Genomic DNA, 27724 nt, shown 5'->3' with positions numbered 1-27724 from the left:
CATGCTCATGGACAGGAAGAATCAGTATCGTGAAAATGGCCATACTGCCCAAGGTTATTTATAGATTCAGTGCTCCCATTAAGCTACCAATGACTTTCTTCACAGAATTGGAAAAAACTGCTTTCAAGTTCATATGGAACCAAAAAAGACCCTGCATTGCCAAGACAATTCTAAGCCAAAGAACAAAGCTGGAGGCATCACGCTACCTGACTTCAAACTATACTACAAGGCTACAGTAACCAAAACAGCATATGGTACCAAAACAGAGATAGAGACCAATGAACAGAACAGAGCCCTCAGAAATAATACCACACATCTACAGCCATCTGATCTTTGACAAACCTGACAAAAACAAAAAATGGGGAAAGGATTCCCTATTTAATAAATGGTGCTGGGAAAACTAGCTAGCCATAAGTAGAAAGCTGAAACTGGATCCTTTCCTTACTCCTTATACGAAAATTAATTCAAGATGGATTAGTGACTTAAATGTTACACCTAAAACCATAAAAACCCTAGAAGAAAACCTAGGTAATACCATTCAGGACATAGGCATGGGCAAGGACTTCACATCTAAAACACCAAAAGCAACGGCAACAAAAGCCAAAACTGACAAATGGGATCTAATTAAACTAAAGAGCTTCTGCACAGCAAAAGAAAATACCATCAGAGTGAATAGGCAACCTACAGAATGGGAGAAAATTTTTGCAATCTACTCATCTGACAAAGGGCTAATATCCAGAACCTACAGAGAACTCAAACAAATTTACAAGAAAAAAACAAAAAACCCCATCAAAAAGTGGGCAAAGGATATGAACAGACAGTTCTCAAAAGAAGACATTCATACAGCCAATAGACACATGAAAAACTGCTCATCATCACTGGCCATCAGAGAAAAGCAAATCAAAACCACAATGAGATACCATCTCACACCAGTTAGAATGGCAATCATTAAAAAATCAGGAAACAACAGGTGCTGGAGAGGATGTGGAGAAATAGGAACACTTTTACACTGTTGGTGGGACTGTAAATTAGTTCAACCATTGTGGAAAACAGTGTGGCAATTCCTCAAGGATCTAGAACTAGAAATACCATTTGACCCAGCCATCCCATTACTGGGGATATACCCAAAGGATTGTAAATCATGCTGCTATAAAAACACATGTACACGTATGTTTATTGCAGCACTGTTCACAATAGCAAAGACTTGGAATCAACCCAAATGTCCATCAGTGACAGACTGGATTAAGAAAATGTGGCACATATACACCATGGAATATTATGCAGTCATAAAAAAGGATGAATTTGTGTCCTTTGTAGGAACATGGATGCAGCTGGAAACCATCATTCTCAGTAAACTATCGCAAGAACAGAAAACCAAACACTGCATGTTCTCACTCATAGATGGGAATTGGAACAATGAGGTCACTTGGACACAGGAAGAGGAACATCACACACCGGGGCCTATTGTGGGGAGGGGACGGGGGGAGGGATAGCATTAGGAGATATACCTAATGTAAATGACGAGTTTATGGGTGCAGCACACCAACATGGCACATGTATACATATGTAACAAACCTGCACGTTGTGCACATGTACCCTAGAACTTAAAGTATAATAATTTTAAAAAATTTAAAAAAAAAAGGCAAATCTGATCTTGTCCAATTCCATTTTAAAACCTTCTTAAGGTTCCCAGCTGTAATGAAAAGTCCCTGCTAAGACCAGCATTCATCTCTTCACAGCCTATGACTTATAACTCAGTTTCACCCACTAAACTACTAAAGCACGTGGAATTTGCTTCCTCCTCCCTACTAGCTCCTCCTGAAAAGGGTAACTCCTATTAGTCCTTCAAGTATCAGCTTAAAAGTTGTTTTCGCTATCAAGTTCCATGATAATAGCTCCCCATCCCTCAACTAACTTCAAAGTCCTTCCTCCATAACTTGATACTACACTCAACTCACCATCTAAAACTATAATTAAATGTTTATCTGCTTCCTGAGTTATCTGGTAAAGTCTTTGAGGATGAGGATCATACCATATTCAGTTTTTATACCCATTGTTTAACATAGTTACTGACACACAGAACACCCTGAATAAATATTACTTATTGAACATAATGCTGAAGTCCCATGTTCCCAACATTTCCAATTTGAGAATGTAATCACGTTTATTTCCCTGTTTGCTTATAAATAACTTTAAAACATGACAGCCCAATAGGTTAAAGAAAAAAAATTCTGGGGCTTTATCCTGAAGACACATTTATTATGGCACAGAAAGCAAAATCAGCACTATTTTTTTCAAAGAACAGAAAAAAAATATTTCATAAGAACTTGTTATTCTGGGGGAGGGAAGGGAGCTGCTTTATCTTGGCCCCATCCCCAGAAGTTACAGTCACCAAACTGGATATGATTCTCAGTTAAAACAAGCAGAGCCACGGATAGCAAAAGAATATAAAGAAACTACTGCTCAGTCTGGAATGCCATCTGAAGACCACGAGGTGACAAGCCTGGATGACTAAACAGAAAGACAAATGAACCTGCATTCCTGATAGCACTGTGGAACCACTATACCAGCTCTGGACAGTCTACCTCTAATTTCTCATTACTTGAGGAAAATAATCCCCCTTGTTTATTTATACGACCCTTTTTTGGATTTCTGTGGCTGCTGAACATGATTCCTATTTGATGAGAAAGTTAGAAGAAAGTTTAGGAAAAAGTTCGTTTAACCTAGAGAGGAGAGAGAGATTCTCAAGACAGGAACATCAAAAAGTCTTAAAAAGACGGATATAGATGATTGTATTAGTCCGTTTTCACGCTGGTGATAAAGACATACCCAAGACAGGGAAGAAAAGGAGATTTAATTGACCTACAGTTCCACATGGCTGGGGCCTCACAATCATGGCAGAAGGCAAGAGGAGCAAGTCACATCTTACATGGATGGCAGCAGGCAAAGAGAAGAGAGCTTGTGAAGGAAAACTCCCCTTTCTAAAACCATCAGATCTTGTGCAACTTATTCACTATCACGAGAACAGCACAGGAAAGACCTGCCCCCATGCTATGATTCAATTACCTCCCACTGGGTCCCTCCTACAACATGTGGGAATTTAAGATGAGATTTGGGTGGGGACATAGCCAAACCATATCAATGATTACGTGAAATGACAAAAGAAAAATTTACAGTAAGTGATACCATAAACTAAAACAAAAGCAAACTAACAAAACTTATTTGTAAATTAAGTTAAAGGATGATATCCATAATAAGGATATCGAAGAACACCAACATATTAGTAAGGGAAAAAAATCCAACAGGAAAAAATGAGTAAAGATATGAATAAGCAATTCACAGAACTGAAAATCAAAATGCCCAACAAATACATTGAAAGATGGCTAGCCTCATGAGTAGTTAGGGAAATGCACCACAGGAAACTTTTTTTAAAAACTCATTTTATTATAAAAGAAAAGCATTCAGTGACAGTCAGTTGATAGAGGAAATAATTACTCTCAGACATTAATGGTGACAATACAAATTGTGTCAATATTTCTGAAAAATAATTTAGCATTAAGTATTAAAATTAAATTGGTATATACTATGCACAAAGATATTAATTACATATTATTCATAATAGAATACTAGAGACAATCCGTATGTCCAAAATGAACACAGTTAAGGTTTCAGGTATCTACTGTTACAGAACAAACCATCCCAAACTTAGTATCTCAAAACAGTATGTTATTTTTCACAACTCTGTGGGTTGGCTAGCAGTTTCTCTGCTGTTTTCATCTCTGGTTCCTGTGTGTTCAGCTAAAGGGTCAGCTGGGCTACTAGGTGCTAGATAACCCACTTTCACACCTGCTGGTTGGTGCTTGCTGTTAGCTGGGGTATCTCGGTTCTCCGGCAAGACACATCTACTGCTTCCATACACTAAACCAGCTTCCTCACTCTCAGCAGCAAGAAAGTATTCCTTGAAGCCTCGTTAGGAGTTGGTTCCAGAACTCATAGATCACTTCTATCATATTCGTTCATCAAAGTAAGTCATGAGGCTAGCCAAGACTCAAGAAAGAGATGGAGAAATAGATTCCTTTTTTTTTTTTTTTTGAGATGGAGTCTTGCTCTGTCGCCCAGGCTGGAGTGCAGTGGTGCGATCTCGGCTCACTGAAAGAGATTCTACCTCTAGACAGAAAAAGCAAAGGCACACTGCAAAGAAGAATGACTACCAAAACAGGAGAAATTTATGACTGTTAAACATTCTACCACTGGTAGGCAGGTGTAGGTGTGTGTATGCGTGTTTCTGGATGTATATACAAACTCACATGCACAATGAAATACTACGTAAGTTGTTAAAAAGAATGGAAAGGTATTCAAGATAAGTAAAAAAAAAAAAGGTGTAGAATATTTAATATAGTATGTTACCATTTGTGTGTGGGGAAACTATGTGTATATATTCTATCACATATATGTATAATTGTAAATTCTTGAAATAGATTTAAAAATTAACTATTAGAACATGTAAAGGTGTCCACAAGCTAGCTGAAGATGCACGGCAGTGAGGTCATGTTGGGAAGACTACCAAAAGTGCAGGCCAATTAGCCTAGAGGCGAGGACAATGGGTGTTGTGTGGAAACAGAGAGCTGCACAGAGTCATAGGCTCAGTGAAGGGTTGTGGATCCACAGACGCAAAAGCCAGCAGGCCTAGCAGTTAATGATGCATATTAGTAGGGGTAGATGAAGGTGGGAGATGGTCTACGTGGCAGGGAGAATGGTAGCCTACTGGGCAAATAAGTAAAACAACTGGGGAAATGATAAATATATTGAGGCTAATGCGAAGCCTAGTTTCTTATTGCCGCAGAAGGCATTCATCAACACTTAAAGGGAGAAAGCTAGGAAAAACCCTGGGGTGTTGGACTGGAATTGGAACTACAGGAACAACTTTATGATTCTGTAATATGTACACACAGGTACAGAACTAATTACATATGTATATGAGTGTGTGTTTTGTATATGTGTGTATATAAACCATATACAAGTGTCCTAATTCTGTCTTCTATGACGGCTTGGAAGCAATGACATTCCAGTAGCAATGAGCAAACTAAGCCCCCAAATCTTTGTTTTAAATACCATCTTTCAAGAAAAAAAAAAAAAAAAAAAAAACCCAAACAACCAACCCACAAAAAAACAAAAACAGAGCTCCTTGGAGAAATGGCTGATTCCAGGGCTCTGGAATCTACTTTCTCTACTCTAGTAGACAAAGCACAAGATGAACCAGGAACAGCTTGTTCTGCCAGAAAGTCCCAAGAAAATGCACAATGAATGAGATAGGGGCATGATATACGGGCAGAGGAGCCAGCTTGAAGAGGCTACCACTGGCTAAATCAGGACTACCTTAAAAAGCAAAATAAATAATAATAGCAACAAATCAGAACACATTTAACAAAATCGAAATCCATGAGTCTTTACTGCTTTAAGTTTAATAAGTGAGAGAGAAAGAGGTGAAACCCCGTATCTACTAAAAATACAAAAATTAGCCGGGAGTGGTGACGGGTGCCCGTAATCTCAGCTACCCGGGAGGCTGAGGCAGGAGAATTGCTTGAACCTGGGAGGTGGAGGCTGCAGTGAGCCAAGATCAGACCACTGCACTCCAGCCTGGGCAGCAGAGCAAGACTCTGTCTCAAAAAAAAAAAAAAAAGTAGTACCTTATGACATAATACCAACTAATATGTATAGAAGAAATAACAGAAATAAAAAAAAATTATTTGGCAATCATCATAAAAGTGGTTAATTCAAAAGCTAATGAGTGGAGCGTTGATGAGAAACGCGATACTAGCATAATTTTGGAATGTATCTCCACAAACACTAATAAATCACAAAGGGCACAAATATAATCTTGCCAATATCACTATTAGTGGCATGGTTTTACATAGTATGCCTCAAGATGCAACACACTGAGAAGGGCACAGCAGCATTTCTGTGGTATTACTGCCAGGAATGCATGACCTGATTGGAGTCATGAGGAAATATCATATAGATCTAGGATGAGGGTCACCACACAGAATACAGGGCATATACTTATTAAAACTATCAAGGACATGAAAGATGGAAAACTGAGGCTAAAGAACTATGAACAGACATAATAACTAACTGTAACACGTATTCCTGGATAGGATCCTGTGCCAGAAAAGAGAGACAGACTGTTGGAATAGTAGATGAAATTTGTATAGATTCTTTGAACTAGATAGCAGTGTTGTATCCATGTTGATTTTCTTCTTTGGACGGTAGTATGTTGGCTGTATAAGAGAGCGCTTATTTTTAAGAAACAGACGCTGTAGTGTTTAGGGGTGATGTGATACCATGTTGGCAATTTGCTCCAAAAGGTTCAGAAAAAGACTGTAATGAGTATGTATGTATGTATGGAGACACAGAGAGAGAGGGCAGGCAATGGAAGTAAGCAAAACATTAACAATAGGAGAAATCTGGGTGAAGGGGATATAAGAGTTCTTTGTGGCCGGGCGCAGTGGCTCACGCCTGTAATCCCAGCACTTTGGGAGGCCGAGGCGGGCAGATCATGAGATCAGGAGATCGAGACCATCCTGGCTAACCCGGTGAAACCCCATCTCTACCAAAAACACAAAAAATTAGCCAGGCGTTGTGGCGGGCACCTGTAGTCCCAGCTACTCAGCAGGAGAATGGAGTGAACCCAGGAGGCGGAGGTTGCAGTGAGTCGAGATCGCACCACTGCACTCCAGCCTGGGCGACAGATATAGGCTCCGTCTCAAAAAAAAAAAAAAAAAAGAGTTCTTTGTACTGTTCTGGCATTTTTTCTTTAAATTTGAAATAGTTTCAAAATGAGTTTTTCATCTGAAAATAAAGATGTGATACAGAACATCTAGTGATAGAGCAAATGTGAATCACCTATTGCCTAAGGCCAAGAAACAGAAAGAAAACCCTGACTGAATTATGTTGATTTACATACTTTCCTTTACCATACTCTGAAGGGACACATTAACAAGAAGGGCAATGTTTTTATGCCTATTTGGAGAACTAAGAGCATCTCAATGAACTCTCCCTTCTCTTCATGGATTTTAAATGAGTATTTTACAGCTCAGTGAGGAAAGGAATCTTGACTTACTCATCTTTGTAGTCCCAGCACCTAGCCCATTTATAACTTAGTCATTGTTAATGTCCTTGAACAGGAATTCTACCTCCAGTACTGTTTCAATGAGAAAAATATAGTGACTTGAGTAGCAAGGACTTTGCTACACTGAAAGGGAAGGACTGTCTATGATAAGGTAAAATTGTATGTCAGACTGAAGACAGAAAAATATCAAGGATTAACTTTCTTAGGAACTCAAGTATTAAATATCTGCTCTAAAGTCCTAAAAACAGAAGAGTGCATAACCAGTAGTAAAAATCATTTTCCTAAGAATAGCAAACTGCTAACAGTTTTTGGTTAAAAAGTAATGATAGAATCAAATGTTTAGGATAAAAATAAGACTTTTGGAGAAAAGAGTTGACAGTGGAAAACCATGTTTTAAAAAATGCTGAGTGTCCGAAAAATTATTAGACTGAACCATATCAAATTGCTGATAAAGCATATATCCTACCAATAATGAGTATGATAATTTTCAAATCTGAAAGAATACACTTTCATTGCAGAAACTAAAACTCTCCAAGGCCCTTAGTTGCCAAAAGTAAACTCAAAAATTTTTAAAGCTGAATAGATTTCACATGGCTCAATACTCTACCCTTCCTGGAGAATACACACATTTCTAGCACATCTTAAAAGCTTGTGGGCCCATTGCTGAACTAGAAGGAAAAAAAGGTAAACATGCCTGAAGATCTGTTACAGTTAACCATAATGAACTTTAGAATTATGTCTTTTCAAAAGTTTAAACAACGACTGAAAATTAATTTTGATAGTATATAATTATCTGCCTTATTTATTTATTTTTAGGCAGAGTTTTGCTCTTGTTGCCCAGGCTGGAGTGCAGTGGCCTGATCTCGGCTCACTGCAACCTCCGCCTCCCAGGTTCAAGCAATTCTCCTGCCTCAGCCTTCCGAGTAGCTGGGATTACAGGCATGTGCCACCAAGCTCGGCCAATTTTGCATTTTTGGTAGATATGGGGATTCTCTATGTTGGTCAGGCTGGTACTGAACTCCTGATCTCGGGTGATCTGCCTGCCTCAGCCTCCCAAAGTTATGGGATTACAGGCATGAGTCACCGAGCTCAGCCAAATTATCTGCTTTAGAACGCAAAATACACTAGCACCTTATGAAATTAGGATTTTTCTATTCAAAGCAATATTAGAGAATTAAAATCTGTTAATGACTATATGACAGCTTCTCCCCTGTAAGGACTGTAAGTCAAATCTTTTCGAGAATATTACAAGGGAAAAAAAAATCCAGTAATACTATACACCAGATTCTGTATCGCTTTTTTTTATTATTATTAGTTTAGTTTATTTGTGTGTGTGTGGGGGGGTCTTTAAATGGAGATAAAATATATTTTGGGACTGTTCTAAGGATTAAATGAGATAATGTATGTAAAGCACTTAGCACGGTGACTGGCACAAATTAGGCACTCAGTAAATGGCATCTATCGTGCTTATTCTTATTTATTTATTTATTTACTTTTTGAGACGGAGTCTCACCCTGTCACCCAGGCTGGAGTGTAATGGCGAGATCTCAGTTCACAGCAACCTCCGCCTCCCAGGTTCAAGTGATTCTCCTGCCTCCGCCTCCCAAGTAGCTGGGATTACAGGGGCGTGCCACCAAGCCCAGCTAGTTTTTTGTATCTTTAGTAGAGACAGGGTTTCACCATGTTGGCCAGGCTGGTCTCGATCTCTTGACCTCATGATCTGCCCACCTCGGCCTCCCAAAGTGCTGGGATTACAGGCGTGCGCCACAGTGCCCGGCTGCATATTCTTACACAGAGAATATGAAACAATCTAGAAACAGGGTCAAGTGGCTTAAAAACCTGTAAGAGAAGCCAATAAAGGCAAGTGAATAGAAATCACAGTCAAATATCTAGACTGGTAACCTCAATGAGGAAAGGAACCTTGAATAATTTACCCTTGTAGTTTCAGAACCTAATGAAGTGCTTGGCACACACAGCAGATGCTCAATAAAGGTTTATGGAAATGAAATAGACATGAAAGTATCTGGAAGACCAGGTGCAGTGGCTGACGCCTGTAATCCCAACACTCTGGGAGGCCAAGGCAGGGGGATCACCTGAGTTCAAGAGTTTGAGACCAGTCTGGCCAACATGGTGAAACCTCGTCTCTACTAAAAATACAAAAATTCGCTGGGTGTGGTGGCAGGCGCCTGCAGTCCCAGCTACTCGGGAGGCTGAGGCAGGAGAATCACTTGACCCTGGGAGGCGGAGGTTGCACTGAGCTAAGATCACACCACTGCACTCCAGCCTTAGCGACAGAGTGAGACTGCATCTTGAAAGAAAGGAAAGGAACGGAACGGAACGGAACGGAAAGGAACGGAAAGGAAAGGAAAGAGAGAGAGAATCTGGAAAAGAAAGAGGAAGTCTGAGGTTATCTGAAAAATAAACTGAGAATCCAAAAATTACCATTCCCCCAAGGAAGCCACTTTGAAAAGTAAATTAAAAACCTAAGCATTTTTAGATCAATGTATAAAAAGTCCCCTCAGACTGGTCTCTTTAATAGTGACTTAGTCCACTCCCAAATCCTTTTTGGCAAATGTGTCAAATATTTGAAGGAAATATTTTAAAACTTAATCTAAATAAATGTTATATGCATCCTCAAAGGGGGAAAAATTACCTAAAGCATTGAGGAATCTTTTCCAACTTCATTTCAAGGACGTTCAGATTAACTTAATTCATAGTTCTTCCATTTACTTATATGTGAAAATGAGCTTGCACTTTTATCTACAAGCAAGCTGTAAAGACACATATTTCACTTTCAGAAGTTTGAGTGCATACCCCAGAAAAGAAAGAGGAAAGAAAACTCACTCTTTGAGAAGTGGGCAGTGCCATAGGAGTACAAAAGAGTGGCTAACAAAACTTCCCTCCCATGTTTCAGGAGTCACCTACCTGTTAGAGCCCTTGTTTACAGCACAGTCTGCACAGTTTCAGACTCCTTACATATTGAAAACTCAAAATTCTCGGTGTAGTGGTCAAGGGAACAGTGAAATAGGAAAATATGGTCCTATCTTCCCCATCCTACCCCAAGTAAAAGAGAGAATCAACAACATTTTTTCTAAGACTTCTCCAAGATAGCGCCCATCACCTCACTAGAGCACCCTACTCTTATTCAGAAACTGAACAATTTACAGAAAGCAAAAGCCACACCCTTAATAATACACTCAACTCTGTACAGTGCTTGGCTTCTGTGCTAAGTACATTTCCAGAGAGAGAGAGTTGGAACTACATCTCCTGAGCCTACTTCAAATTAAAATCTGTGAACAGTGAGAAGTTACAAATCAGATAATAGCCCAAAATTAACTGCTGAAAGGAGGTTGGGGGGAAAAATCATTAAATACATCCATCTTTCTTAATGAAATAACAATGTTTTTCAGCAATACAAAACACCAAAGCTACCAGCCTACACTACACAGTAGTTTGCAGAATAACAACCTGCAGTACACAGTAAAATTATTCTTAAATCATCGTTTGCTTCCTATAGTGCTCTAAAAAGTAGCAAATGCATAAAGTCATATAAGAGCTATTGTCCAATCACTGACAGCATTAAAATTATTTTTAAATCTAATTTCTGGAAAGTTCTGCAGTAGCAGTTTAAAAAGCAAATCAAATTCTAATGAGAAAAAACGTCTAGTTCCAAACTCTGAAAATACACTGAAGACATTCACAGTTTAAGAAGCAGGAAGGTCACAGGAACCAATGTGAGTAACATCTGTGAGTGGCTGATACAAAAAAAGATTTCTCTGGAATTAAGAATTCAAAATAATTATCAAATACAATCTAATATGATCTTTAAAAGTCTCTTGTCTCAAAAGCAACAAAGCAAAAGCTTGTAACAAAGCAAAAGCTTCCAATACAAAGATTTTTACACCTTACACATACCCACATACTTCACAAATTAAGAAATAGATGAAAATTAAAACAATAAAATTTAAAGGTATCTAAAATACACTACTTGAAACAGCAGACTCTTATCTTTACATTTATCTATCAGCTCTACCAGTAAAGCTCTTCTGAAATGGATGGTCATTTCAATACAAGATTGTTCGATATGCCATTCCGCGTGAATCGAGCTTCGGAGACTAATTCTCAAAATCTCCTCAGGAGATGCTTTATTACGGCTCTAGTTTCAATTTCCTGCGACTCAAACAGCTACGTACAGAAAACAGCTCATACATAGGCAGAACAATCAGAATACAGGGGAGCGCTCCATTCTTTTGTTTTGGTGGCAGAAGCTGCAAAAATAAAGGTTCACTGGAGCCATCTGCACCTATCCCCACCCATCACAGCCCTGCAGAGCACTTTTACCCATCCGCTTCTCAAGACTGTCTCTAACCCCCGAGGTCGGCAGAACCCGTGGCTTTCCACGTCTCAAAGGATGGGGGGGATGGGGGGATGGGGGGGTGGGAGGGAGGCTGCGAGGAAGGACACAGATCCTTTGAGGACAGAGGGACAAGGAGATGCATCCAGATGGGGAAGATGGGACGCGTCACGAAAACCCGAGGCTTGCAAATTCGCTGGGAGAAAAGCCCTGTGGGCGGAGAATGCTGCCTGTTCAGGGATGGGGACAGACAGAGGGACAATGCTCCAAAACAGGAGACAGGCACACTCCTAGTAAATCCAGGAGGGTGTGAACTAGATATCTCTGAACTCGGAGCCACAAATGGGTAGAGGCAGCCTCAAACAGATTCGTACCGCGAAGCTGAGACTTACGGTTACTTCTCCCGCTGAGGGTAAGGGTCGGTGGACCCAGCAACTCCGCAGTTCCGCCTCGGCCGCCCCTGCCTCTACAGCCGAGCTGGTGACCTTAGGTACCCTGCCCGCCCCACCCACTCGGACGGGTGCCCCTTCCTCGCCGGCCCGGGTGCACCCGTCAGGAGGAGGCTGATGTGGCCCAGGGTGCGCAGTGGCGGCCCGCGGGAAGCGCTGCGTGAGCCGAAGGCGCCGGCGGCGAGGCTCAGACTGGGCGGGCGCCCCCCATCCCTCTCCGGCCGCTGCGCCGCCTCACTCAGGGGAGGGGAAGAGGGGGCGGTGGCTCTTGCCTCCGCCTCGCGGTCAAGTCCGGCTCATGTTCCAGCCTTGCGCGCGCGCAGCCCCGGCCGCCCTCTTCCCCTCCCCCGCCTCCGGCTCCTACTCAGCCGCTGGCACCCCCGCCGCTACCACCCTAGTCTCCTAGTCGCCTGCCACCAGCCCCTGAGAGACTGCAGGTCCAGAGAAAAGCAGCAGGAACGGCAGCAGCCCGGCGGCCGACCCGGAAGCTCTTCCACCGCCAACCGCGAGGCTGCAAAGGGTGTGAACCCGGAAGCGATTTCGTAGCTACGGTAGCGGCTGGGTGGAAACCTAAGGCCTTTGAAGACCTGGGACCCCATAGTTTTGGGAGAGGGTGAAGGGTGAATGGTGCTGAGGTGCGAGGAGAGGGAAGGACAGTAAAGAGCAGGTGGGCAAGAGGGTCTCCGATTCCAGAGACCTCAGCTTTTGGGGTGCCGGGTGGGGAGCGCGCGGGAATCCTCAGGACGGCTTTCTTTTGGCGACTGAGGGTTTTTCTGTCACAGGAAGCTGGGCCGGGCTGCTGTGCCTGGGAGGAGGGAAGGAGGAATGAGAAAGCGGTGATGGTCCCTGTGCCTCCTCGCCAGGTGACTGTCCCACCCATTTAGTTGAATGTAGCGGCCGGAGAGGCACTCGCGGCAGGCCATACGGGTGGGACCTCTCGGTGTCCTTCGGGAAACAGGAGGATCAAGTTCGACTCCAGCGAGGGAAAACAGAGGTGGGAGACTGAACTATCTCCACATCTAGTTGCCCCAGGCAAGGAGTTTATTTTTCACACGTAGTTACCGAGAAACCAAAGCCACTTTTTGGATGGAAACTCTTTGAACAAAGAGGCTTACATTTTTCCCCGGTAGTGGACGTTGATGGGTGGTGGCGCAGGAAGAAACCTCCCAGGCAGAGTGATTACGTATTTTTGTCATTGCAGGGACAGGGATTCACAGCTTGTCATTCTAACTCACTTCTCCCCCTCTAACTCATTTCTCGCCTCTACACCTTTCTCCGCCTTTTAAGGTTTTTTGCTTTCATCGCTTTTTCTACATGTTGTTTTTAGCCTCACCAGAAGTATTTCATTTCGCTGGTCTAACCCAAGATCTCAGCCTCATTATTTTCTTACTCTTCTGGAGTGCTTATGTGCCTTTACAGTTTCTGTTTGCAAACGCTGTCTAGCATACTAAGAGGATATTAACAAACCTGTTCCATGGACACTAAATGGCAGTTGTACATCTCCCCTCATCAGTCATAGTGACAACCAGAAATGCCCTCCATATTTTCCAGTGATCCCAGGTAGGTGCCACTCCCCAATTAAGGACCACTTCCACTAGTTTATACGGTCTTATTACTTAGGCAGCATATTATCATTTGTGCCTAACATTTTCCAGAATAGAGTGAGCCATATAACAAAATGCCACGTTTCCTCTACTTATTCACTTGAACCCTCTTCTCAGACTCAGTCTAAACATATTGCAAACTCTAGTTATACCTTTCTCGTACTTTAGTTGAAGCTACTCATTTTCTAGAAACTCCCTCTCTATCAATTTGTATGTGTTTCTCCCTTAGCAGTTTTACCTTCCTATGTTAGTTACTTTTGTTATTTTCCTGACTTAAGCCTTTGTTTCCTTCTTTCATGTCACTGGAAGAATGTAGATTTTTAGTAGTCAAGTACGAATAGTTCTTGAAAATGAATTTTAAGAATATTTTGGGGATATGGTAAAAAAAAAAAAGTGTTTGGTTTAAGAAAACCAGATACTGTTACTTTCATAGTTACGTCTTTTTAAAATCACATTTGTTTACCTTTTAAAAGTTCAGGGTTCTGTGCAGTATTAATTAAATATTCTAGAGAAGTGATGAGTATTGGCAAAGTACTTTTCTAGTAAATGTTTTCTTAACATGAGTTGACCAAGATAGGAATTGATTTGCTTTAAATTGTGTTTAGAAAACTAAGAATTACTTGATTTCTCTTTTAGGTCCTTAATAGAAAAAATGGTTTCTGTAATTGTGCCCTGTATCACAATACAATGTCTTTCTTTTTGGGGCTTGCAGTCTTCAATGCGTCTGTCTCATAATTTGTAAAGGTTTATTATCTCCAAGTCATTGTTAATCTGTGGTGAAAAGTAATTGCTAAATAGAAATTCTGAGAAGAAAAAGGCCTCATCCTTTTCACATGATGTAGGAAGGTCTGGTGCATGAGGTGGGTTTTAAGAATGATCTTATGAAAAAAATTGGATTGAAAAAAATTTCATGAAGTATATAATGATAAAGAATGAAATGTCCTCAAAACTTTTCACACAATGAAATGTCTCTATCCTAATGTTTTACTGTATTTTTTCTAGTGAAAGATCCATAGGGTTTTTTTGGATCTAAATCAATGGAAAGTTTTAGAATCTAAGATAAATTTGAAAATTACTTAAATTATTTTATGTAAAATTTTCGTACAATAATTTTAATGGTTGTTTTAATCTTAGGCTAAAGTTTGTGTAAAATGCCAAAAGCTACTGTATTTTAACAGAACTTCTTAAGGTAATTTTACAATCATAAGGCACTTTTTAATTGTTATTTAGGGAAGTGAATTAAAAGTTACAGAGTGGTATTTTCAGCTGCAGTGGACAAAACAGGATAATTACTCTATCTCCTCTCAAATAACATTCAAAACCCTTTCTTCAAAATGGTCTATGTTGAGAGTTGCAGCAGTAGGGAACTCATTAAATATGAACAGATAATTTTAATGCCTAGTGGTTTTTTAAAAACTGAAGAAGTTCATCTCAACATAGCCGGGAAAGAAGCTCTTTCTTTAATGTTCTTTTAGATATTTGCTGACAAATAAATGACCAGAAGCTTTTTAAAAAAAAAAAAAAGAGGCCGGGCGCGGTGGCTTAAGCCTGTAATCCCAGCACTTTGGGAGGCCGAGACGGGCGGATCACGAGGTCAGGAGATCGAGACCATCCTGGCTAACACGGTGAAACCCCGTCTCTACTAAAAAATACAAAAAACTAGCCGGGCGAGGTGGCGGGCGCCTGTAGTCCCAGCTACTCGGGAGGCTGAGGCAGGAGAATGGTGTAAACCCGGGAGGCGGAGCTTGCAGTGAGCCGAGATCGCGCCACTGCACTCCAGCCTGGGTGACAGAGCCAGACTCTGTCTCAAAAAAAAAAAAAAAAAAAAAAAGAGAAAGAAAATAATCAGTACAGAAAGATGCCCTTTAGTGTAGCCATTAAAGAAATTTACTCAATGAAGATAACTATTATACAACCAAGATTGTAGTTGAAATTCAGTCACTTGTTGAAAATTGCGCAATGGAGTCTTAAGATTTAGGGGGACAAAGTATATGCATGTACACACACATACACCCGGACACATATACATACACACACAGTGAATATATTTGGAATAAAAAATTTGGATTATTGACAGGTGTGGTGGCTCACGCCTGTAATCCCAGCACTGTGGGAGGCTGAGGCAGGCGGATCACCTGAGGTCAGGAGTTTGAGACCAGCCTGGCCAACATGGTGAAACTCCATCTCTACTAAAAAATACAAAAGTTAACCGAACATGCTGGCACACGCCTGTTAATTCCGGCTACTCAGGAGGCTGAGCCAGGAAAATCACCTGAACCTAAGAGGCGAGGGTTGCAGTGAGGCAAGATTGTGCACTGCACTCTGGCCTCAGCGAAAGAGCAAGACTTTGTTTAAAAAAAAAAAAAAAAATTGGATTATCAAGGAATTCGATAAGGGAAATGGAAGATTCTTAAATCACCGTCATAAGGCTTTTATTAACTGACCAAATAGTTTTGGTTCTGTGATAAGCAACTCGAAAGAAAATTATATACTATGCTTTAGCTCATCTAAATGTCTAATATCAAAGTTCTCCTTGCTAAAAGTTCTGGAATAAATGTCAATGGATGTAAAACATCTACCATTTCCAACTTCCAAACTGTTAACAGTATAACTAACATTCACTTTTGTAATTTATGGAAAAAGTGTATATTATTCTGAATCACTATTTCAAGTCATTATTTACAAGATATTTTATAATCATAATCACTTCTTTTTGGCCCCAAAGGCAGATTATTACTATGCAGTTAACACCTATGAAAATGTATAACCCTATTTTAAAAGGAAAAAAATACAAAGGAAATCTTAAATTATCAGCTAAGGTTTTGAGTAGTTGAACAGTAAAGATGCAGTCAAAGTCATTCCTGGCTTGCCTTTTAGGCACTATATATTCTAGGATAGAGAACATTTTATTTTTTAAAAAATTTTTTCAACATGATTATGTGGAAATAAAATTTTTCAATTTAAGATGTGTTACTTTTTTTTTTTATGTTGCCATCAAATGTGTCATTTAATCTTTCAAGGGATTTTTTATTTGTTTTATAAAGCAATGGGAAATCCGGAAAACATAGAAGATGCATATGTTGCTGTTATTCGTCCAAAGAATACTGCCAGTCTCAATTCTCGGGAATACAGAGCTAAGTCATATGAAGTAAGAACATTTAATAATAATTTATTTCTACCATTGAATGTCATTCTGTATTATCATTCACATATAAAGCCTTATTATATCTTGTAAATTCGTATTAACAAGCCAATTATTTTAGGTCTCTGCCCATTATTTTGTCTTTTTTCTGCTGCGTGCCTTTTGACCATTTGCTATTTATTGACACGTAGGTTATTAGTAGTAAACATGTAATTAAGACTATATGTACATACATATACATGTATATAACTGAATTGTTACCTTTTTTATGCAACAGATTTCAAGCAATATGAAATACTTATAATTTAACCTAATTTATCTAGCATTTCCTTTAAACTGATTTTTTTAAGGTTGTCTGAAACCTGTTAAAGGGTACTGTGGGGTTTCTCAGTAGGCTACTGCTTCAGCAGTGCTGTAGCTTACCATTTCTCACTCCTGGCTGCACTGTAGAATCACCTGGGGAACTTTTAAAACTGTAAGAACCAGACCCCAGACATTCCCATCCGTGTGGGATGGGGCTGGGCATTGCTATTGTTTTAAAGCTTCCCAAATTATTCTAATATGCAGCTAGAGTTGAGAAAGACTACTAGCTTATTGTAGTTTTCTAGGGCAAGTAGACTTTATTTTAAGCTTTCTCTTAATGTTGTTTTTCTCATCTAAGATTTTGTTGCATGAGGTCCCCATTGAAGGACAGAAAAAAAAGAGAAAGAAAGTTTTATTGGAAACGAAACTTCAAGGCAACAGTGAAATAACACAAGGCATTTTGGATTATGTAGTAGAAACCACTAAACCAATTTCTCCTGCAAACCAGGGTATCAGAGGTAGGAAACTTCTTTTTTAAAAAATACATTGTTTAAAATACTTGTGGAGATAGATTCTTTTAAAAATATACACATATTAAACCAATTTCTTTTTATATTCCTTTACATTTAACAAACTTGCAAAAAAAACTTAAGTGTTTTTTAAGGTACACCCCAGCCCCTTCAAGATGTAACTTGACAAATTTTTTAAAAGTTGAAAAGTATTTAAAGAATTCACAATGTTGGTGTGAAGTATAGTTCCCTAGGTAAGTATCTTTTAACTACTATTCCTATTTCTCTACTTAATGACAGAGGAAACTATACTCATCTCTCCAAAACTAAGTAAAAGTTAATATTCGTGGATTAGGGAAAGTCCTCTAAATTACCAGGTAGCAGAGGTTTTCTTCCTGTTTGGTCATAGAAAGAAGACCCTTTTCAGAAAGTCAGACTGAATTGTGGAAGTATTAACCCTGAAAGATTGAGGCCCCCTTTAAAATATTACATAATAGCCTTTGAACGTGATTAGAAAGTAATGATCCATTTTCTCAGACTATAGAAACAGATAGCAGTCAAATGTTACAGAAACTACAAACTACATCCAGGATTCAGTTACTACAATTTAAAAAGTAAAGCCAATTCAGTCAAGCAGCAGTAGAAAACAGTTGTTAGTGAAGTAAAGCATACCTCTCTATGCCTACTTTTTTGGTTTTTCAAAGCTTATTCAGTGTACATTTTTATAGGGATTAGTTGTCTGATTCATCTGTTTCAGTAAAGAGATTATTTTTGTTGCAGAGATACAGCCAAATCCTGTGGTTTGACTTATTAGTTATTTTGGATATTTGTTTTCTAGAGATACATAACTGAGCTATAAGCCTGTGTTTCTTAACTTTTGGAGGTACCATTCACTGTATTTTAGCTCCCTGATAGGTTACTTCCCCTAATAGAGCCTGAAGAGTTTTTGTGGGTTGGGACTGTAAGGATTTTAACTCAGGATTATAAGTAGTTCCTGTGGCCAGGCGCAGTGGCTCACATCTGTAATCCCAGCACTTTGGGAGGCTGAGGTGGGTGTTTCACGAGGTCAGGAGTTCGAGACCAGCCTGGCCAATGTGGTTAAACCCCATCTGTACCAAAAATAGAAAAATTAGCCCAGTGTGGTAGTGCACGCCTTGTAGTCCCAGCTACTCAGGAGGCTGAGGCAGAAGAATTGCTTCAATACGGGAGATGGAGGTTACAGTGAGCCAAGATTGTGCCACTGCACTCTAGCCTGGGCAACAGAGTAAGACTCCATCTCAAAAAAATAAAAAACAGTTCCTGCATATGATCTCTGATAAATACTCTGAGTCTCACAAAGAGAATTCCTTTTCTCTAATTACCAGATTCACTGTATAATAAGAAGATCAAGAAAGCAATCTTAGCTTATTAAAAAGGTGGAGGGAGCTATCCTTTTTTGGGAATCAAGGCATGTGAAGACTGTCTTTGGATGCCACAGATTGGTCAGTCTCATCTACCTCAGTCTTGGACTTCTCTGATAAATTTTTATCTGAACTTATTCTACTATTGCCAGGTCATTATAGTTATCAGCATCTATCCTGACACCAAATCCCCGAGACAGAAATCTGATTATCTAAATCACATATTTGAGCTGACAAATCATTATAGACATAAATTATAGACAAGTCATAATTTGTTATGCATTAACTAAGCTCTGCCACTAGGTCCTTTTACCCAGAGGGATATGGAAGAGATCTCACTGTTAACAAAAACTTGCCCTGATCCAGAGGGCTGGGTAGTTTCCCTTAGGAGGAGTTATGAGTGGACAGTCACCGAGAAACATATCTAGCACCATTTTGCCCTGTATACTCAGACATAAAATGTACTAATATATTTTCAGGGAGCTTTTATCAAGAAACTAAAGTAGAAAAGCATAATATATTAATGAGCCATACTCTATCCTGAGTATCCTATTTGTTTTTCTAAGTCTATAAAATATTTTTGAAGTAATATGATTCCTTATGTAAACATCACATGAAAATCACAAATGACTATTAGCAGTGGTTAGGCTTAATATTTTTGTACTGTGTTGTATGTCATTTACAAAGCACTACTACACTTATACATGAAATTCTTAAATTGATCCCGTTGATAGGTAGTGATTTTCACATCTGTAAAATGGGAATGCAGGCATAGGCTGTCTCCTCCTATAAGCATTTCCATTGGTAGAGGAATTAGGACTAGAACTTTCATCTCCTAACTTGTCAGTGCTTCCCTGCCCCACTGACAGATCTCATAGTTACATATATAATTTGCAAAATAGGCATTTAAATAATAGATCGTAACTGGATCTGGGGAAACAGCAAGGCAGGAAAGATTAAGTAGAGACAAGACTTCAAGCCAGGCAAAAGAAATAGTGCCTCTGAAGTATATTAGAATGTTCTGTATCTAACACTTATATTTTGTACAAGTGTTCATTTCGTGAAATAATTGGGGGCTATAATATAGAAGGTCTTAATAATCACAAATATTGACTCTGATATTTTGTGAATAAATGAATCTATTTGAAGTCTTGCATCATTTACCTGCCCACAGAAGGCATCCCACCTGCCTACTAGGCATTTCTACCTTGGTCAGGAACGAGGTTCTGTTTCTTAGGGTGAGGAAATTGGAAGCATTGAAAGTATGACAAAGGTCTAGAGGATGAGGGGTTTTAGAATACAAGACTTGTAGGTTATTATTCATTAATAACTTACTGCCAATTCAGGAAAAACATTAAGAATGGTAGTTACAATTCAGAACAATAGTTTGTAGCCCAATCAGATTTTAATAAAACCTGAAATTGAGGATGGAGGTTAAATATTAAATGAAGAGCCACTAAACATTAAGACTTCGAAACTTACATATGCCAGAATATAATAAAATTCTTACTGTCTCTATCCTAGTTGAGTGAGGTGGTATATGCCTATTGACCCTGCAGAATACATGGTTGTTCTGCCTTCTCAGCTCTTAGCAGAACAGTTTTCCTAGCTTTGCTTAGGAAGCTTCTCTTCTAGGGGGTCAAGACTAGGACCCTAAATCTACAAGGATTGTCCACAGAATGATTTTGCATTTATCAGTTTTTTTTAGTACATATAATAAAGTTGACTTAGTATATTTCAGTTCCTCTTAATGCTGCCTTTTGAAGTATCTATTTTCTAATTCTCAAGGTAATTTATAAGATTTAAAAGTGTATTATTTTTGTTTTGCTAACTTTTTAAAAATGATTAGGAAAACGAGTTGTACTAATGAAAAAATTTCCTCTGGATGGAGAGAAGATGGGCAGAGAAGCATCATTATTTATTGTTCCATCAGTTGTCAAAGGTAAAGTCTAAATATATCTTACAAATCTTCATATATAGATGCTAAGTAAAGGTCTACTGAGGAACTTAGGAATTTGCATTCATAGTTACTACTATAATATTATAAAATACATATTTTAAAATTAATAGAAGAAGGGAAATATGTTAAAGACATTTTAATTTCAAAATAATATACAGGCTTCTTGGCTCAACAGTAATGTTTTTGTTTTAGTTTTTAAAAGGATGAAGAAATGAGGAGGGAAGGCATCACTGAAATTTAAAGTGCTCAGGTTACAATAAAGGATTTTTCTAAAGATATGCCATAGATAAAATAAAAATTGATCCTGAAGTATTCTGGAAAATTAACAGATTATGATCAGAACCTATCTTGTATTTGGGACAAGAATCAATAATAGTTCTAATATAATCTGCCTAATAGTATCAGTAATATTTTTAAAAAGGAAACCTAATGTGAAAATGTAGTATTTTATTCCTTTGACACCCTGGCATAATAAACACATTGAGTTTCAGTACAGACCTTGCAGCCCTATAATTTTGTGACCTTGGGCAAATCTCCTCTTTAGCTCTTTATTTGTAAAATAGGGACAATATTGCTACCTGCTTCCACTTGTTTCATGGTGCTGGAAAATTCAATGAGGTATTAGATACGAAATAACCTTGGAAACTACAGAGCACTAGCATCATGTAAGATAGTAGTAATACTGATGATATACTGTATTAATCACCTACTGTGGATATCCCATCAGCCTGCTGCTACACAGTGCTCACATGTATTTTATTAGGCAGCTGCAGCATTCCAGAAATATTTTTCCAGGCATACTTAGGTTAAAAAGTTCAGTATCTTAAGTAGCGTTGGAAATCTTATTAATGAGTTTTACAACATTGTTGAGGAAGATAAAGAGGAAACAGTTTCTGCAGTCCTCCAAAATTCTAAATGTTGCATTTACCTGAGTGGACAAGGTCACAGAGTTAGTCATCACTTGAATCCAGGCCTTCTAATCCCAAATCTAGAACAATTTATTTTATGCTTAACAAGTGTTAATTTTGTAACATATATTTTTAGATGAAAACATGCAGATGTAAACCTTTTATATGGTAACATAATTCTTCATTTTTCTTTTTCAGATAATACTAAATATACATATACCCCAGGATGCCCAATTTTTTACTGCTTTCAAGATATCATGCGAGTCTGTAGTGAATCCAGTACTCACTTTGCTACACTTACAGCAAGGATGTTAATAGCCTTGGATAAGTAAGAAATGCCATTAGAAGTATTTTTTAATTAATCAAATACATGTTTATAGTAGAAGTTAGTTCTGATAGATACAGACACTTTGAGAAGAAAATAATGAAAATAATATATGTATTTAAAAAATGGTAAGTTTTTCAATTCTAATATAAAAATGAAAAACCCCAAGATAAGGTTGTCCTGGCCTGGGTACAGCATGTTAATTTTATTTTTCAGAAATGGCAAACACTGCCGTGGCTTAAGAATTGAGATTCCCCTGTTATGAAACTATACATTTAATATTGAGTTACTTTTATCAGTGAATAAGTCATTCAACCTCTTATGCCTTTGTCTTTCTGTAAGAAGAGGGCTAATGTCACCTACATCTCAGTAGTTTGAATTTTAACAGTACTTTTATGTTTTTTGAAAGGAGTTTTTATTACTATAATGGCATATACATTTAAAAAATTTATTTGCTGTATCCATTAAGAAAACTTTTATTAATAATAAATGAAGTATTTGTATACTGACTTGATCTTTACAGATCATATGAACGTATTATCACATGTGCCCCGAAAGTATGTACAGTATTATGCATGTTTTCTTAATTGTTAAAATCAATTTGCAATATAAATAAATTTTAAAAATAATAAAGTACTTAACTAACACTGAATTAAAATTATAAAAATCTGAAAGTAATATCTACAAGTGTCATATATCAGAGTTGGATAGTAATCTACCTTTTTGATCTTTACTTTCGAATGGCTACTTCTACCTCTATTTTTATTTTGCCAGGTGGTTAGATGAACGTCATGCACAGTCTCACTTTATTCCAGCTTTATTCCGACCTTCTCCTCTTGAGCGGATAAAAACTAATGTCATAAATCCTGCATATGCTACTGAATCAGGTCAGACAGAAAACTCACTACATATGGGCTATAGTGCACTAGAAATAAAGAGTAAAATGTTAGCCCTAGAGAAAGCAGATACCTGTATTTACAACCCTTTGTTTGGATCAGATCTTCAATATACAAATCGGGTAAGAGTTGAATGAATTTTAGCTCTGATTTAAAAGACGTTTTATCTCAAGTGTAATTTTTTTTCCTGAGATATATACATACATTACTAATTATAAACATGAAGGCCTGGTGCAGTGGCTCACACCTATAATCCCAGCACTTTGGGAGGCCAAGATAGGCGGATTGCCTGAGGTCAGGAGTTTGGGACCAGCCTGGCCAATATGGTGAAATCTCATCTCTACTAAAAATACAAAAATTAGCTAGATGTGGTGGTGTACCCCTGTAGTCTTAGTTACTCCAGAGGCTGAGGCAGGAAAATTGCTTGACCCTGGGAGGCAGAGTGAGCTGAGATCGCAGCACTGAACTCCAGCCTGGGCAACAGAGCAAGACTCATTCTCAGTAAATAAATAAATAAATAAATAAATAAATAAATAAATAAATTTAAAATATAAACATGTAAACATTAAGAGGACAAAGCTCTTAATGGGTTTTTGTTATTGTTTTCCCTTTCTAGGTAGATAAAGTGGTAATAAATCCATACTTTGGTCTAGGAGCTCCAGACTACTCAAAAATCCAAATACCTAAACAGGAAAAATGGCAGAGAAGCATGAGCAGTGTCACAGAAGACAAGTACTGTTTCAGTTTTACTCCACATTGCTTTTATAAAAACTTACATTCTAATTTAAACTATTGTTTAAAATTATATATGCAGTTTGTATGCATTGTAGTCACTACTGAGTTTACAGCTGCTCGGTGATATAGAGCTTTCATAGATGTGTCACATTTCTTTTGAAACAATTTTAACAGTCCTGTTTGTATTTTTCAAAATTTCTTTTTAATGATTAGGGAACGACAGTGGGTAGATGATTTTCCTCTCCACCGAAGCGCCTGTGAAGGAGATTCAGAATTACTAAGCCGTCTTCTCAGTGAAAGATTTTCAGTCAACCAATTAGACAGTGACCACTGGGCACCCATTCATTATGCCTGCTGGTAAATGGAATATTTATTCTTTTCTATTTAGAAAGAATACATTTTTAATTATAAATGTTAGTACTTCTTTTCAAAACTGTTCTCATTCCAGATACTTTTTCTCTACCCGTTTGCCTTAGGAGTTTTCTGTTTTGATCTTAGATAATTGTATATGTGCTAGTGTTCAGAATTGTAAGGTCTGCCCCATGGGGAATGTACTGTTAGTGTTCTTAGGCATTGCCAGATGATATAGTAGGATACTTAAAGACTAGTAAATGTCATCGTAGAGTACACGGTCATGTATTCACCTTGCAGTTTCTCTTGTTTTGTATTTGGATTATGTTATGCTTATCCTTTCTGTGAAGTTTGCATATGTTAACTACTTACAGTTTGACCTTGCATCTTGTTATAAAAGTATCCTTTTAGTGCTTTGAGAAACTTTGGTTATCAAGAAGCCCTCAAAAGCCTTCATTAGAACCACAGCTTTACATTATGTTAGATACTAGTGTTGGGACAGGATTGAGGTTAGCTCTTTCCACTAGTTTCCCAGTGTAGCTCTTGGTCTCCTTCTCCTCTCACATAATTATTTTTCCCCTCAGTTGGGCTGAGTTGTTAGTGTTTAGAGTAGTAGTTAACTGTTTACTTTAAGTCATCTTCTAGAAAAGATATAATAAAGTTTTTTACATTATTTCTGTGGGAAAGTTGCTCTTCACCTATTGTTTAAGTTTCCTTGGCTAATTTAAGAGGTACCAGCCAGGTGCAGTGGCTCACGCCTGTAATCCCAGCACTTTGGGAGGCCGAGGCGGGTGGATCACAAGGTCAGGAGATCGAGATCAACCTGGCCAACATGGTGAAACCCCATCTCCACTAAAAATACAAAAATTAGCTGGGCGTGGTGGTGCATGCCTGTAATCCCGGCTACTCGGGAGACTGAGGCAGGAGAATCGCTTGAACCTGGGAGGCAGAGATTGCAGTGAGCCGAGATTGTGCCACTGCACTCCAGCCTGGTGACAGAGTGAGATTCCATCTCAAAAAAAAAAAAAAAAAAAAAGAAGTACCACATTATTTATTGCCTTGTTAAATGTCCACAGTGTCTTAGTTGTATTATATTGAGCAAGGTAATTCACTTTACCTCTCTGCATCCAGTTTATTTATCCATATATAAAGTGTAATAATTAGATCATTTCTAGAGTTTCTTCCAACTGAAAATTCTTTTATCTGATATTAATATTTGTAATCAAGCAGTTAACTATAGTTGCTTTATGTGTGTGTATATATAAAGATCTTTTTTCTGTTTCCTTAAAAATATGCTCTTATGTTTCCTATTACATGGAGTTTTTATATTAAGAGTTACCCTAATCATCTTTAACTGAGTTAATAGTTGTTTCTTCAGATTACAGAAAATACTGGCAGCAAAAACAATACTAAAAGAAATGACATGCAGCCGGGCATGGTGGCTCATACCTGTAATCCCAGCACTTTGGGAGGCCAAGGCGGGCAGATCACGAGGTCAGGAGGTCAAGACCATCCTGGCTAACACCGTGAAACCCCATCTCTAGTAAATATACAAAAAATTAGCCAGGTGTGGTGGCGGGCACCCGTAGTCCCAGCTACTCGGGACGCTGAGGCAAGAGAATGGTGTGAAACCGGGAGGCGGAGCTTGCAGTCAGCTGAGATCACGCCACTGCACTCCAGCCTGGGCGACATAGCGAGACTCCGTCTCAAAAAAAAAAAAAAAAAGGAAAGAAATCACATGCTTTACCAGGAGCTAAATAAAAAGAGGTAGAGAATATAGTTCAGATTCCAACAAAGTGTACTGTAGATTTGGAAAAGGCAAAGGCAATGAATTTTAGTTGAGGAATCCCAAGATTATATTTGACTGTATGGTTGCCCCTTTTTGTGGCAGGGGTGTTTTTTTTTTCTCTCTAATGAAAGAATGGTAATATTTTCAACTATTACATAAAAACAGAAGCACGGGCATTGTACTTACTATGCTTTGGAATGTACCTATGTTTCAGTACCATTTTTAGTTCCTAAAATATGATCTTTGGTGTTACTTTATGTCTCTAAGGGTCTGTTTCTTTATCTATACAAGATGGGCTTAAAAATGGTACCTTCCCTAATATTTAAAGAAAAATTACAAGTAATGTGCTTTGAGAGCACATAATGAGCACTCAATAAATCTTGGCTTTTAAGAGTAAGTTTTGGCTGGACATAGTGGCCCACACCTGTAATCCCAGCACTTTGGGAGGCCAAGAAGGGCAGATGACTTGAGGTCAGGAGTTTGAGACCAGCCTTCCCAACATGGTGAAACTCTGTCTTACTAAAAATACAAAAATTAGCTTGGCGTGGTGGCAGGCACCTGTAATCCCAGCTACTTGGGAGGCTAAGGCGGGAGAATCGCTTGAGCCCAGGAGGTAGAGATTGCGGTGTGCTGAGATCCTGCCACCACACTCCAGCCTGGGCGACAGAGCAAGACTACATCTTGGGAAAAAAAAAAAAAAGGAATAAATACTGTAAAAATGTAAAGATTTTGATGTCTAAATCTAAAATTTATTAATCTGTAATATTTTCATTTGCAAATTTTTGTTACTTGAGTATGCCAAGGAAAAGAGTTTTATACTTGCATAAATTAATTTTGCGTCAGCTGGATAATCAACTTTCATGTAACAGGAGTAGTATGGGTCACCTTGCAATACTGTTAGTCAGATGCCTCATTTAATTGACGTGAATTCAAATAAAGAATGATTTAACTATTCAGTAAGGAATTTAAATTTATCTTGGAAATATACTCTTGTTCACTAATTGGTACAAAGACTGAGGAGGGGACACTGGGCTCTTGACTGTGATACAGTGAAGAGGCTAGGGTTTAGTCCTATTTTTGTAAGGTTAGATAAGATATTTTACCTCACTTGGTCTCTTTTCTCATCTTTAAAGTGAGGATTTTAATTAGATTAGTGGTTCTCAAACTTTTGGGTCTCAGGATACTTTTTCACTCTTAACAGTTACAGGATTCCGAAGAGTTTTTGTTTATGTGGATTAAAGCCAGTGTTAAGATATTAGAAATAGAAACTGAAAAATATTTCGTGTGTGTTAAAAATAATACCTATATATGTTAACATAACACAATTTAATGAAAAAAACAAGAGTTTAAAATTCAAGATTGGTAGCCAGACACATAAAAACCATTCCTTACTTTCTAGAATCATCGTTTTCCCGAAATATTTAAAATGGCTTTTACCCCATGTGGAGAACTTAACAGCCACTCAGTAAATGTCTCAATGACATTTCTATTCTCTCACTTCTTTATTCTTCCTGTACCCCTATGCCAGACCCTCTATTTTGAATCAAATCAGTGTCTTCTTTCTCTGATAGTACTTTCAGACTTCAGATCATTGTTAGTGCTTTCCAAACTATGATGATTTGGCTTCCTACAAATTATTTCATCCAATTTCTTTTGGAGCTTCCCTGTATATTAGCTATCTGTACTCTTTGTTTCATTCAGCCTTTTAGTCCTCCCCTTCCAAGCTATTCTAAATATTTCTACTCCTAAATACTTAAACTTTCACTGCTTTCTGTTTCTACTTTCATAATCCCTATACTCTTTTTTGCCCCCTATTTTCAAAGAAAATTTAATGCTTCAGAAATGTTCTTCTCCATCCCTGATAATCACT

At 38.4% G+C, this 27724-nt stretch overlaps 2 protein-coding genes across 21 annotated transcripts in view; one reads left to right on the top strand and one right to left on the bottom strand.

The window, feature by feature from the left end:
• The window catches only part of LOC105475489 (ankyrin repeat and IBR domain containing 1), a 155617-nt gene extending 143423 nt beyond the window's left edge, over positions 1-12194 (bottom strand). For 2 of the 7 annotated variants that reach the window (XM_071094817.1, XM_071094819.1), the window contains exon 1: positions 11876-11951. The gene's annotated coding sequence lies outside the window, so the exon portion shown is untranslated. Of the gene's footprint in view, positions 1-9782; positions 9885-11875 lie in introns of those variants that run through there. The other 5 variants (XM_011730766.3, XM_011730770.3, XM_011730768.3 and 2 more) reach the window with 5 other exon arrangements.
• Positions 12195-12407: 213 nt separating this feature from the next.
• LOC105475490 (KRIT1 ankyrin repeat containing) overlaps positions 12408-27724 on the top strand; it is a 46833-nt gene continuing 31516 nt past the window's right edge. For 2 of the 14 annotated variants that reach the window (XR_011622128.1, XM_071094831.1), the window contains exons 1-8: positions 13134-13492; positions 16581-16684; positions 17340-17499; positions 20740-20832; positions 21957-22086; positions 22858-23101; positions 23596-23711; positions 23928-24071. Coding sequence is in view for 13 of the 14 variants with exons in the window: in XM_071094831.1 (XP_070950932.1) it covers positions 16583-16684; positions 17340-17499; positions 20740-20832; positions 21957-22086; positions 22858-23101; positions 23596-23711; positions 23928-24071 (989 nt within the window). In the remaining variant the exon portion in view is untranslated. Of the gene's footprint in view, positions 12600-12714; positions 12965-13133; positions 13493-14248; positions 14397-16580; positions 16685-17339; positions 17500-20739; positions 20833-21956; positions 22087-22857; positions 23102-23595; positions 23712-23927; positions 24072-27724 lie in introns of those variants that run through there. The other 12 variants (XM_011730786.3, XM_071094829.1, XM_071094828.1 and 9 more) reach the window with 12 other exon arrangements.

Source organism: Macaca nemestrina, chromosome 4 (genome assembly GCF_043159975.1).
Source record: "Macaca nemestrina isolate mMacNem1 chromosome 4, mMacNem.hap1, whole genome shotgun sequence".
NCBI lineage: Eukaryota > Metazoa > Chordata > Mammalia > Primates > Cercopithecidae > Macaca > Macaca nemestrina.
Note: the sequence above shows the minus strand (reverse complement) of the source record. Positions and strands in the feature narration are given on the sequence as shown.